The sequence below is a fragment of the Scleropages formosus genome, chromosome 22 (assembly GCF_900964775.1).
Source record: "Scleropages formosus chromosome 22, fSclFor1.1, whole genome shotgun sequence".
NCBI lineage: Eukaryota > Metazoa > Chordata > Actinopteri > Osteoglossiformes > Osteoglossidae > Scleropages > Scleropages formosus.
This window is the reverse complement of record NC_041827.1, coordinates 17,172,288-17,186,749: the sequence shown is the minus strand read 5'-3', so window position 1 is coordinate 17,186,749 and position 14,462 is coordinate 17,172,288. Positions and strand designations below refer to the sequence as shown.

The 14,462-nt window shown below is 39.4% G+C and overlaps 1 protein-coding gene across 1 annotated transcript in view; it reads right to left on the bottom strand.

Annotated features, from left to right (window-relative positions):
* poc1a (POC1 centriolar protein A) overlaps positions 1-14,462 on the bottom strand; it is a 49,356-nt gene that overhangs the window by 15,874 nt on the left and 19,020 nt on the right. The window contains exons 7-8 of the mRNA XM_018744562.2: positions 8,870-8,938; positions 7,977-8,105 (exon numbers count right to left, since the gene is read on the bottom strand). Coding sequence (XP_018600078.1) covers positions 7,977-8,105; positions 8,870-8,938 — 198 coding nt within the window. The remainder of the gene's footprint in view (positions 1-7,976; positions 8,106-8,869; positions 8,939-14,462) is intronic.

Sequence of the window (14,462 nt, the reverse complement as noted above, 5' to 3'; positions counted from 1 at the left end):
AACGGGACTGGGGAACGATGAGGGATAGGACTTGGAAGAGCAAAGCAAGGTAGGTTTGAGAACGCGGGGGAGATGGTTGTGTTTTGTGAGATTCCACAACTGGGAAAAGGTTGAAAAGTATCTTTTATAGGCAAGTGCTCTCTGAGAGAGAGAGAGAGAGAGAGAGAGAGAGAGAGCAAAACAAAGAAACTTTACAGTTAGCTTTTCCAATGTTCGTTGGCATTTAACCTTTCGCTTTATTATTTCAACTTTAGTTTCAATCGTGATCGTTTCCCTTTTCTCTGATGCATCACCATCACTTGCATCACATTTATGCTTTGGTACCCTGGTTAGGAGGGTAAAAACAAAAAAATTAAAGCCAAATACAGTAACACACGAGATACTTAACAGCAACGTGGTCCGACTGAAAAGAAGGAAGTGAGCCAACGAACCACTGTAGACGCGCAATGTTTTGATGTGGGTTGCAAAAGTAGTGGCCATTTGTTATTACAAACCATTGCATGTAACTAGAATTTTTAATAGGCTTAATTAGGAAATTTTCATTTGTTACTTAAGAGTGAGCGCAAAAAAAAAAACTTTCAGTCAGTAAGGGGGTGGTTCATAACTACGGTTTCTATGTAAGTTGGATATTCGTAACACAGGGACTGCCTGTAGTGTGAACTGGTGGGTACTTCAAACCAGGGCAGGACGTGGGAGCTCAAAAATGGACAGCTGTCAAGCCCCTGCTGAGTGAATAATGATGGCCGGCCATAGGCAATTGAGGCTGATGAGGTGAGAATAAAGGTAGCAGGCCTGAGAACTTGATGATGACTGACAGGTGTTGTGGTGTACAGGCAGAGAGTATGGCCTGATGAGTTTTGGTTTAGCTAGCTTTAGTTGTTACTTTATGCCCAGAAATGCCTGTTTTTTGTCCCAATTGGTTTATAATAAAACCTCTTTTTAGTTTAAGGTCCTGTTGTCCTGCCCTGTGGCTGCCTCTGCACAACTGGCCACAATACAATCTTTAATGCTGTGTTGGGGGGGAAAAAAAAAAAAAAAAAAAAAACTCAACATAAATGAATTCACACTGACTGAAGTTGACACAGTGCTTCATAGGACCTAGGCTGTGCAATGGGACGTGGCCTTTTATCAGCTAAATAAAGGCTAACAAACTTGAGGAGCACCACAGGACCAGCAAAACTCAAGCAGCCCTAACCACTATGGTGCCCAATACCTAATACTACATTTATAAAGTTAACTTTTTAGTTTGGATATCCTGTCTTACAAAACTAGCTTTGAAATTTGTCAGAAGATGCCGATTTTGTGCCATAATGTCTTAATGTTGTAAAGAGCCATCCCTACAATGCATACGTGGGGTCAAAAATACCACACTTTGTATTAATGTGCTTATATTGTATTTATAATACTCTTATCTGATTTTCTCTTACCTGGGCCCTAGTAACAATCGTAAAATGTAATTTTTGCAAAACATAAATGCAGTGAATTCCATCTTTTTGCAAGACTTACTCCACAGAATGTACAAGCAGGGTCTTTCGAAAGACTTGACCCTTAGAATGCCATAGTGGGGTCAGAATGACCAATTTGGTATGCGCTACCAGAAACTCTTTTACCTCATTGTTTACTGAGGCACACTATATAAAAAAATGAAATGTCATGTGCAACACAAATGTAGAGGATTCTATGCTTTTCAGAAAAATGTACACTATGGGTTGAAAATGACCCATATATATGCCAATTCATAAAATGGGTCAAAATGGCCATTATGTAAAACTATTTTGATATGCTAATCAGAATATCAATGCATAGCACATACAACCACAGAAATAGACAATTCTTTATAAGGGCATAAAGTAGCCTAGAAAACATTTGTCATTTTTTCCTGTCTTGGGCATTCTAGGAAGTAAAGATTTGGTTGTTATCCATCCCATAGTTTCAATTTTGTCTTTTTTGTATATTTAAAACAATTCTCAAATTTTAGAATATAAAGTTCTTTTTGTGAAAAATAAACATGTTCTCTTTATTCTATTCTTCAGTCAAAACTCCTTATAATGTTTTATGAGATACAGGAACGATATGGGTGTTTTGGGGTCAGATCTTACGTCTGCATTTCTGGGGGCATTAGGCAACTGTGCATACTGGAGTCACCTGGAAAAAAATAAATAAATAATTGCAAAGCCTGCGCTCTTCCAACGTTAGATGACGCTACCTTGGACATGACATCCATAAACCATTTATAAGATCAATGCTTAATGCCAAAATTGTGAGAAACTGAGGAGATTGGCCTTGATTTCATTTACAGTAGCTACCGTAGAAAGAACACAGAGAATCTTTCTATGGTTATTGCTTAAGAGGTGTTTAAATACTTTGTTATTGATCCTTGGAATGGTAGAAAAGGGGTCACTAGCATAGCACTTGCCTTTTTAAATATCCCTGCATGATGACTGCGCTTGGGTGAGACCCCGGCAATGTCCTTGTTGAGGTAAGTAACGCTGCAGTGGTAAAAAAGGTCTGATACATGACACCAGTAACCCTGCCTTGCCCTGCGACTTGTTCTCCTTTCTCAGCCGGCCATTCCAAAGCACTGACATTCAATGAGGGTTTTTAATATTTAACAACCACTAATGGCCAGATCCTTCACCTAAGGGCCTGACAAAATACTTGATGTGTCAGATGGTTCAAGCAAGATACAAGTATAAAGCAACCAAAGAGAGCTGGTCCTATAAGTAAAAATTAACTCCTTCTGGTTTTTTTTATTTTCAAATTGTCCAAAGTCAGCATAAAAACATGAACAATGACCTCTAGCTTGGTGTAAAGGTAACAGATATCACGGAGGGCCGAAGATCAGCAAGCTAAAAATCACAACACGGAAAGTCTGCCCATCGTGAAGTGGCTAATAGATCTAAAATACACTGTCATGGAGTCCAGGTCAGCAGAGGAGCTCAGCAGGAACTTGAGAGGTCCATACGGTACATTTCCACCACAATAGGCAAAAGGACTCTAAAGGGGTGTTTCTAGAAGGAGGAGTTTCAACAAAACACCCCACCGCTGTCCTTCCATCACAGAGAAAAACCAGCATCCAGTGTTACCCATAATGAATGATGCCTGCTGCAGCCAGATGGTGCCCAAGCTTGCCCACTGGTGCAAGCCATCAGCAATTATACAAAGCTGCAGGTAGCCGCGATGACAAACCTCGCCCCACCCATGCCTTCCCCTTTTATTGACGCCTTAATAAACCAAGCTCTCCACTTCTTGGAGAGCCTTTTACTTTTGTGTGGGAAATTTTTGTGCCTTCTTTTGTGACTGGCAGTTAGAATAATACAGAGGCATTCTGCTAGACAGTGCAAAGGAGGTTTGGCTGCTTCCCTGTCCAATGTACCCTGAACTCCCATTGAAAAACGCCTGAAGCAGAACACTTTCAGAAAACAGTCCAGTGCTTAGCTCCGGTCAGTACCTGACTGACACGATGTCTTGACTGCTTCAGGGGTTCAGCAGGCATTCAAACCATATCAGAGCCAGGAAGTGATGTATGTCCTAGTACACCTGATCACAAGCTACACTGAGTAGAACCAGAGGCCAGAGCCAAGCAACGGATGAGGCAACAGCAAGGCAAATCCTCCACACCAAGACCACACAGCTTCCTCCACCAGTTGCTGGAGCATCAGCAACTGAATACATTTCTTGATGTTCGCTTTTCCAAGGGGAAGTCACTTAATGGAGTCACCCTCTCAGCACCAAAAGATACAAAGGTTGCAGGGATGTCACTAGGAAAAATGCAATGCTGATCTGTTACAGTCTCACTTCTTCTAAGCTTGGATGTTTACCACAACAAATGTAATTGGTAGGACAGGTGGATTAACCACTGATAATACTTAGTCAGTATATCCAGACAACACTAACACTTACATTTTTGTCTTTGTCATGGTTTTTTTTTTAAAAAAAACTGTTCTCCTTACAATACTGTTCTCTTTATGGGGATATTACTACTTAACAGATGCTTTCAACCAAAATCTCACAGCTTGACCCATTTCCTCAATATATAATTAATATTAAATATTAAAAAATATGATTTATTAAATGTTTCCTACATAAATTTAATATTTATTTGGATAAGTCCAGGCAAAGTACTTTTTTGAAGGATCTCTCTTGCGACCTAAATTCGTAACCATCAAATTATGATCTTATAAATGATATCCTTAACAACACACTGTTTTCTGTCCAAATGTAGATGAATTATATAACCATATAACAAATTACTAGTGCACACCTTCTTGACTAAATTTCTGTCCCTTGGGGAAAACTCATTGTAGGAGAATCAGTTTCATGATACCCAAGAGTGTAAAGATCTTCACATTTTATTCAGAATTTCCATAAAATTAAATCTCTACATGAAAATTTAGTGTTATTCAACTCTTCGAGCCTTAGGTGAGATTAGAACATCCATGAGAATTACAACTAGACTATTATTGTTAATTTATTGCTCATAATTCAGATATCCCCCTGACAATTTGACAAACTGGAATCTGGGAATGGATGTCAAAGAGGGTGATAATATATTTAGTTGCACATTAAATGGTGGAAAGCTTTGACCATGTATGAAATAACTTTTAATACTGATTTCTATAAATCCTTACAACTGTGACATTTTTTTGTATTCCTAGAAAGAGAACAGACTAGAGACAAGCTTAAGAGTTGAAAGAAGTCCCCAAAAAAGAAAAAAAGAAAACAGCTGATCTTATACAAGTTCCAAGGGTATGATCTCTGCGCAATATATTATTTTAACGAGGCCTCGTGCAAAGGAACAAAACTTCAAGCTTGTTCACAGAATGTACCTCATTCCAGTACCTCATCTTCAAATATTTCCAGAGACATCTCAGTTCTGTTTTTCATGCAGTTAAATGTTATTAAAAAATTTGCACTGCACGATAACTCTAATTTTGGTCATCCTTTGGAAACTTTACATTGTGCTTCAGACCACCCCTGCAAAATACTGTTACATTTTGCTCCTGTATTATATATGTGTGCACATCTAATTTCTTTGCTGTGACCCAGAACCGTTGTGTTATTAACTTAAAGAAACCACTCTCCTTATGTTGCCTCCAGAAGTGTACCTCATGGATCAGTGCTGGACCTCATTTATTCTCCTAGTATCCTCACGTCTCAGTTTCTCCCATTACCATGCAGATCATTCCCATATCTGTATTTCCTTTCCTCTTCCCAATTCTCAAACTGGATATAAAACATCCTTTCAGACATCTTTTCCTGGATGTCTAATGCTCACTTAACTCTGCAGAACCTTGCATAAAGCTACCTTGCAAAAGTTTCTTTTGAACACGCATCTCTTCATAAACTGTCTAGGAACTGCCTAAACATCTCTTTTGTTACACACTTTTCTATAGGACTTGGCTGTATTAATCCTTGCTTCTTTCAGTTGTCTTCAAGCTATTGTTCTCTTACAGAATTATGCGTTAAGTGACTGTGTTTAGTACATTCCTAGGCTGATTTTATATTAACAACAACACAGAATTTCATCCCAGATGGTCATTAACTGTTATCTTGAAACCTTATAAGCACTTTTACTTTGTATTAATCCAGCACAATAAGACATTGTTGGCTAAGGCACCGACTACATCAAGAACTATTGAAACTACAATGGAAACAAAAGCAGTCTTGAGAAATTTTAGAAAACTGTTACATGACTATATTGCTAATACATGCATAAGAGAAATGTACAATTAAAATAACAACAGTATTCACGTATTTGCTTTTGCAACTTACAAGTATTCAACAAAGCTTAAACAGTTTTTTGAAACAGGTACAGCCTCTGTCAAGCCTCTTGTTTTTGATTTTCTGCCACCCGGATGAGAATAATAAGAACTAATTGTTCATCAGTTTCTCAGACATCCAGGCTAGACTGGAAAGCGTGTTCAGGGCATAATGCAAACATTTTAGGAATAATGAAAAGCTATTTCCATTATATGGGAATCATTTAAAATTATATTAGCATTTATGTTCCAATAGAACATACCCATTTCAAAATGGACCACTAACTATTCTAATGTATTCAATTAATTCCATCAAAAGAACAGTAGGTTCTATGGTTGGCCGGTTGTGACGCACAACTGGAAAATATCTGTATTTTACCAAGAAAGACCATTAGTCATAGTTTACTATATATTTGACATTACCTTTTGCGCTAGGCTTATCAAAATAATCACCATAAAGCCTGATTATGTTTTGATATTTAACAAAAATGCAGACATACTAGTAGGGTAGCAAACAGCACAGTAGTTAAGGAAATTAATTCCCACCTGGTGGTTGCTGGTTTAGCTCTCACTGTCATAGTTGCATGCTGTGTACATAGGAACACTTTGGCAGGTCAAAAAACTTGTGCAGCAGCATTCTGCATCAGCTAGAATGGCCTGGTAGTGTAGACTGAGAGATCTGAGTGGAGGGAGTTGCAAGAGTCCAGCTGGGATATCACCATGGCTTAGATCAGCAGCTGTGTACAGTGCATAATAAGGTCAAATCTTGAGGATGTTATGCAGGTTGTAACTGCAGGACCATTGTGGCTTTGATATATTTTGCTTTGATAAAGGAGGACAGACTTGAGTGAATCTTTACTCCCAGGCTCTTAATCAAAGTAGGTAAAATGAGTGAGTTGTCCAGTCTGAGAGTTCCAAACAGATGGAAGGACTAGCTGGAAAATGAAGGATCACTGTTTTGGAGAGGCTGAGCTATAAATGGTGACCAGTCATCCAACCAGAGATGTCAAAAGAGACAAGCTACAAATGAGGACATGCCTGTAGCTGCAGGAGTAAAGAGAATAGCTAGGTATCATCAGCACAGCGGAGGCAGGAGAATCTGTGAGAGGCAATGGGACGGGGTAGAGAAGAGGCGCAGATGAAGAGTTGGGTGCCCAGCACCAAGCTCTGAGGAAGACCAGTTCAGTGACTGAGGGGAAGACAGGGAACAATGCCAGACCACCTGGTAAGAGCCACCTGATAGACAAGACTTAAACCATTTAAATTCCATTCCACTGAGATCAAGCTGTCCAAAACACAAAAGTAGAATACGATGGTCAATAGCATCAAACACTACAGACAGGTAGAGGAGAATTAAGGGAAGCTGCTCCAGCCAGCTAAAGAGCACATGAAACTGCAAAGAGAGCAGTCGCCATGGCACTGCCTATCTTGAATCATTAAAGGAGGACAAGGAGTGCATGCTGGTTGTACACTGCATGTTCAAGAGTTTTTGACAGAAAAGGAAGAAAAACTATCTTTTAATTTTGGATGGAGTTTGGGTCCAGACAAGGTTTTCTTTAACAGCAGTGACACGAGGGGCAGTTTTGAAGGCAGATTGAAATAAGAAAGAGGAGAGCAAGGAGTTAATGACAGAAAAAATGAAAAATAAGTTATGGGGAAAGGTAGGCGAGGTGGTGAAACTGGATCAAGGAAGCATGAGGTGGCTCTATGAGAGAGCAGGAGAGCACTGTGTTGAGCAGCTGGGTTCTGACAAGCAGGAGCAGAATCAGTGTGACGACAGCACAAGGATGTATACCTTAACCAAACGTGATGTTATAAGTGGTGCAGCAAGTGCCAATTCCCTTAAGTGTCACATTTTCTCTGTAGTGCATAGCAAACCCTGTTTAAAATATACTGTACATCCCTACATATCATCGAAGGCAGACTCAGCAAAAAAAAAAAAAAAATCAAGATGAGGTACACCATCACATTTTTACGAAGCACAATTTTTCATCTAGTGCTATCAGCTTCAAAACCCAGCAAAATGAAACAGCTTCACAAGCAGTCATGATGATAGTTAGGTGTGAGGAGCTGACACTCAGACTATGGCTAATGGTGATCTGCAACCCAGTGGACACCACTGGGTCTGATACCTCACCTCTGTCCTTCTAAATTCACTTTACTCTCTGGTGCTTATCCACTACTGCCACTACCTAGGTGTGTTTCAAAGCTTACAGGGTCAGCATGCGAAGGGGCAGAGTGAGGGTCCACAGCGGTGGGGCAGTCCACAATTCTGTTATTCTTCTGCACTCTCAGCACCTCCCTGTAGTCAGCCACGTCAAAATTAGTCTTCCACACCATCACCTGCACAACACAGTGGATTAGTAAAGAGAAACGCAAACTTCACTATGATCATCGTTACTATTACTACTTTTAAATGTGTCTTACTAAGTTGATGTATCGTTAAACACTCTTAGGGGAGAAGAGAGCAGCAGCCCAGCTAGGAACTGAACCAGCAGGCTTTTAGCAACTTATTCATTCCCTAATTATCACAATGGAGATAAATATGTTATTTTAATGCTATATTGTTGTTTTCATGATGAAAACCTCCATCTGCTTTCTTAAGCAGCTTTACTTCTGGCATATAGTACAACTGAAAAATATAGTATGATTATATTAAGTATAATTAAACAAAGGGGAGGCTCCTGGGAATTCCCAAGACATTAGAGCTTGGTTTTTCATTTTCTTTTTTAATATAGGGCACTAGCAGCCATCTTACCAACCCGTAAAGAAACAAAGGGAATAAGTGTGCGTGTAAGCATTTAAAAAAAAAAAAAAAGAAAAAAAAAGAAATCTTGAATAAAATCATATTCCCAACCAAAAACACACTTCATAATAAATGAGGAATGTGGAATAAGATTCAAGCATGAGAAACATTCCTCAATGACTGATTTCAGAATGGTTTCATTAAGTCACCCAACCAGATCATTTGGTAAAATGGAAAATCAATGGGTGTTTAGTCATTGGCTGATTGGTGCTTTTAGACAAGTTGTACTTTTAATCATTGAGGTGAAAACGGGGATTGTACTAATAAACCGCTCCCACAGTACACAAAGACATTGACTCACCTGTTCGTCTGAGCCGCCTGAAGCAAAGAAATCCCCAGATCTCGAGAATGCCACACATGTTGCCTGTGCCTAGGAAAAGACAAAACACAAGGTGTTAACAGGACATCTGGAGCACCCATTGCCTTCCAGAAACCTGAAGCACTCACATGCAAGAAAGAGTGTGCTGGAAAAGCTTCCAAGCTGTTTGGCTTTAGGAAAAACACAGACAGAAACACACAAAACAGGCAACCAGACACCAACAACTGCATACCACATATCACATGTTTCATATCGATGACACAATCTTAGGCATACTCACCATTAAACCTTAAAACAAGTATGTAAAACCTCTCAATACAAGCACAGCTGGCATTCTGGAGATATATTAGAAACTTTAATAATTTTAGAGTCCATTTAATCAAGGCTTTCATGGGGAAACTGCATTTCACAAGAAACTTCAGTTCGACATTGAACTTATTCATATGATCATTGATTCAAATATCAGGAGGATAATTGAAGTGTATCTTTATGGTCCAACTCAAATTCCTCAAGGGAATTTTCACTTGTGCACTGTAACACGTTAAGAGTAGTGTCAGTCCTACTGAGATGAAAGCCCTCAAAATTCAAGAGTTCAAATAGAGGAATATTGAATGAAAATTGTGTTAATAGATTTTGCTTCAATGTTATGCCCCTTTATCTGTCCATTGCCAAGTCTCAATGAGAGAAAATTTTGATTATCTCCAGATTACTCTCTTATTAGAGACTAGGTCTCTTTGTAAATACAGGTGGTCCCTGATTTACGACGGTTCGATTTACGATTTTTTCGACTTTACAATGGTGAGCTAGCGATAGACATTCAGTAGAAATGTTGGGGGTTAAAATATTAATTCCTAAATACATGTAAAAACTGCTCTGCATTGTGAATACCAGCAGTTAAGAGTGAGGAAAGAAGGTGACAGAAATGGAATAAATCCTTAAAGTGAAGTTTGAAGTGAGGTTTTTAATGGAAATTAACCCATTAAAAAAAACTGACACACATCTGTACTATCAGTGACTTTCACTGATAGTGATGGCTATACAGAAAGCTTTATGTCCCAATTATTTTCTAAATTGAAGACTCAAGTGTCTTTTTGTGAACAGGGCCTGTTCACAACAAAAGCAAATTGCTCCTCCCATACTGGCCACTTGGCAGTCCCACTTACAAGAGGTCCAAAATTTAAAACCTGCCAGTTCTGTGTCTGTCAGTACTGCTGAACCCCTCCCAGCATTGAAGGAAGGTCTGAAAATGCATGTTTTACAGCTCAACACTACCTGAACAGTCATCTATGTACTTGCTACTTGACTCCATGTGCTACTACACCTCATGAAAACAAACGTAATATTTCCAAAAGGTTTAATACTAAATTGTCTTATTATTGCTATTTAATCAACTGCACAGGAATAAATTAAAACAATCAGTAAAATTCTGGGGGGTGCGGTGGCACAGTGGGTTGAACCGGATCCTGCTCTCCAGTGGGTCTGGGGTTCGAGTCCCACTTGGGGTGCCTTGCGGCAGACTGGCGTCCCGTCCTGGGTGTGTCCCCTCCCCCTCCGGCACTACGCCTTGTGTTGCCGGGTTAGGCTCCGGCTCCCCATGACCCCGTATGGGACAAGCAGTTCAGACAATGTATGTGTGTGTAAAATTCAGGAACATGTTCCCTCGATTTTCAAACTATAAATTAAAAAGAAGATAACACAAATGATGGTATATGCATCCAGCCTTTTTGAACTTTTTCAGATTTTGTTACACCATACAATTTGACCCCATAAAAATATTTTTCATCCTTCAAAGAATTCCACATTTACAGCTCAGAAAATGTTTTTCCAAAAATGAAAGACTTCCTATAATTCAAGTAATTAAATATTCTCATTTTATATAAATCTCAAGAAACACAAATTTTTTAAAAGGATAGTTAATTGTATGTGAGTAACTGGATCACTAACCTTGCAATACAACAAAATAAAGAATTACTGGGGGAGCTGGAGGCGAATGTTTTCTGTAGAAACTTTACTGATGAATGTACATATGTATATAAACTTTCTGTGTGTGTGTGTGTGTATACACACACAATAATGTTCTTCCAACTTGAGTCACTAAAACAAGCATAAAATCTGTTAAGGAGCACTTATGACCAACAGCTTTCCCAGCAAGGCTCAGTCAGTTTGACACTGGCTCCGGCTAACAGTGACTCATGGTCCCAAAGGACACCCCACCGTGACCTGGGAGCGATGCACACACTTCCGTGGAAGAGCATAGTTCCGCATATCTACATGGCTCCACTGGCACCAAAATTAGCTTTCTCCAAAAGACTGCCCAAGTCAACAAGAATAAAATGCAAATCCAGCCTCAGCATCAACACTGGGCAAGGCAGCATCAATGCCGCAGTGCAAAAGAAAGGCAGATATATGATCATCAATGAGGTTCCACAGTTCATCCTGCAAGCAGCCATATTTGAAGAGATACAGCTATCCAAATTAATCAAGAAATTTACTCCATTTACACAGATAGGTGTTTTAGTAACGCAACTGACCCAAGACTTCTCCCCAAGAATACAACAGCACCATGCCTCATGAAAATGAATCAGAAACCTTAATCTCTGAAGCTACTTAGTGCAATTTTACCTGCAAAAAATTCTCATACTAAAGAGGCTCTTTCACACATGGCAAACTACTCAGTTTACAACACTGTACATTTACTTAAATTTGCATAAAGAAAAAAAACACAGCAATGAAAGTTTATTCAGCTTTATATTATGAAGCAATTTAGACTGACCATAAACTGGAAGATACAACATCACAATGCCTTCTGTAACTTTACCTTATAACCCTCTACCAAGTTTTATGCAGCTACTTGTGTGATGTACATTGGTTCATACGGTGGAAACAAACAAACTAACTGCACTTAAGAATCATTGGAGGACACCAATGTGCGAACATCACCCTCTACCTCACATCCTGCTGCTCTCATCTCTGTTGGCAATAGACTAAAGCTTGAACAATAACAGGAAGTAGGCTTATTAAGCTTTGTAGGTGCATAATGAGGAAGACAGAAAAGGCTAATTGTGCTTTTTGGTGAATGTGAATGGAAATGTACTTTTCTTCACCCGTTACAACTTGCAGCTTTTTTTTATAGTAGCCAAGCAACTAAGCAATTAAACATCAGCACAGCGGTCATCCAAATCATTCATTATTGAGACCCAGAGATAATTATCAGTTACATTATGCAGACAATGCTGTGTCTAACAGCATTTAATTTACCAGGTTTAACAATCAATATGAAAGTCCAGCCGAACATCTGGTTATTGTTTCTTTTGTCACAATGCATGTGCTGGGAATCTGGCAATTGACCAGCATATAAACGGAAGTATGCATAACAGGTCAGTCTAAAAATGAACAAAATTTTTTATAATTCAGAATAATATGGGATGTTGAGGGTGTTTCAGCTAATGTGCTATATTTTTTCTTTGGGCACTGAAAGTAGAAAGACAATTTGCTGTAATTGTATAAGAAGAAAAATACAACAAGATAGCAACTTAAGAGACCCCTGAAAAGACAAATATTTAAAAGACAGAAGCGTACGGATTAAGATGTATGATGGCTAACAGCATGTGCAGGATACAGTGTACTGTACCATACAGAGCAGTGTCTAGACCAGAACAGATTAGTCTCTCCACCTGGAGATGCAAAAAATATTAAACTATGTGCAACTCAGAGGATGGCAGGATCCACTCGTTTGTGTGGGTTTTTTGCTTGAAAAGGGCGAGCTGGAGATGTGAGAGAGGTTTGGTGTTGCATTGTGACAGTACGCAGGAACACAAACTTAGCAGTGGAGAGCACATAAATGAGAAACTCGCTCACCCAGACACACACACACACAACCAGCCATAATAAGTGGGCTATGAGGAAAACCCTGACTACCTGACCTCACCCCATCCCTTTCCCAACCAGCCAACTTTCTGCAACCCTGCACTTCCATCTCTTCTCTACACCATTTCTATCTTTGCATCCTTATCACACTAGATCACAGTCACCCCAGAGGCCATTTGAGGACAAGTAACTGGGGTACATTGTAATGAACAACCCTAGCAAGGAAACACCAGACCACAGTGACCCAGAGATTGAGGGGGGAGCATGAGAGCTGGTGAGAGAACGACAGACAGTCTGTTCCATTTCACAGAGTGACTAATGCAGTCTCATAGGGTCCTGTGGCAGCGCCAGGCCATCTGACAGGTCCCTGAATCCAGGCAGTTTTTCAGGAGGCACTAGCAGCAGCTCAGGACCTTTCACAAACACCGGTTCCTCATGTGTCATCTGCAGCCACACTCCCACCCATTAGCCTGGGGCAGGCGGTCATTAGTTTGAGCGCTAATGCTAGATTTAGTCATGTTCCTCTGTAAGGAACCTGGTAGCAAGCTCCCTGCTACTGCATGGTAGGCCTGTGTGTAGCAAGTCAACATACTCAATCAACTGAACTCTCTCAGCAGGATCTTCTAGCAACTGTGTCACAGCATAAGGCCAAATAACCAGTGGAAAATGTTTAAAAACAACATTCTTACTCAGCATTTTCTGCATGTTAAAAATCATAGTTTCTCAAACTTTCACAGCTGGTGAGTATCTGGCTTCAAGATATTATGATCAGACAGGGGCCAAACCAACAGCCTCTCTGTGAAGAGTCCTACAGCCAGCAGCCAACTCCACATTAACATGGTATTTTTTTCCTAATTATGTAAACGAGGTACTGTTATGATGTTTCATCTGAAGCACGAGCTGTGATGCGTCAGAGCTCAGAGGGGAGAGACACAAGACTGGCATATCTGATTGACAGACGGCAAGCTGAGCACCGGTCTGCCCTGATTACTCACTCCAAGGATCTGGAAATCAAAGCAAAAACGTCTATTTATTTTCACTAAATTAAAAATTAATTAATTACACTGGCTTGACATGCATACATCTCCAAAAACAATTATATTCATTATGCACTCAAAAAGAAACAGAACCATACAGTGCAATTTATCTAATTTTTAAAACATAAAAAATATGTTGCTGAGGAAAAGATAGATTGTGCATTAGCTGTGATTAACATCTTGTGGACCAGCTAAGATACAACACCACAAAAAATACCAGAAAAATACAACAAAGACAGCAAAAGTCTGTTGACCAGAAGACAGAGATACTTGTCAAGTTTTAAAATATCGTATTTGATGCTTTTCTACAATGAAACTTACGTCAAGTTGCTTACAATGACAACCTACTTTGCTGAAACAATTCAGCACCTTGAACAAAAGTATGATAGCAAGAGGTGAGAATAAAACGCAGGTTCTTTGAATGCAAAGCGGCAATTCTCACCACTCCATCACCTCCTGGACTACTTTACTACTAGTAGTAAAGAGGTAGCAATGAGATCATTTGATGAACAGCAAAGCCAACATAACAAATTCACACCAGCTATTATAGGAGTAACAAAACTATACACTTATAGCAAATAACTCCCTAAAAGTTTCAAATTAAGAAATTATTTAAGTGGAAGGATTGCTGTCAAGTTGCTGAATAAAAACAGTCTAATCTTAAGACACTA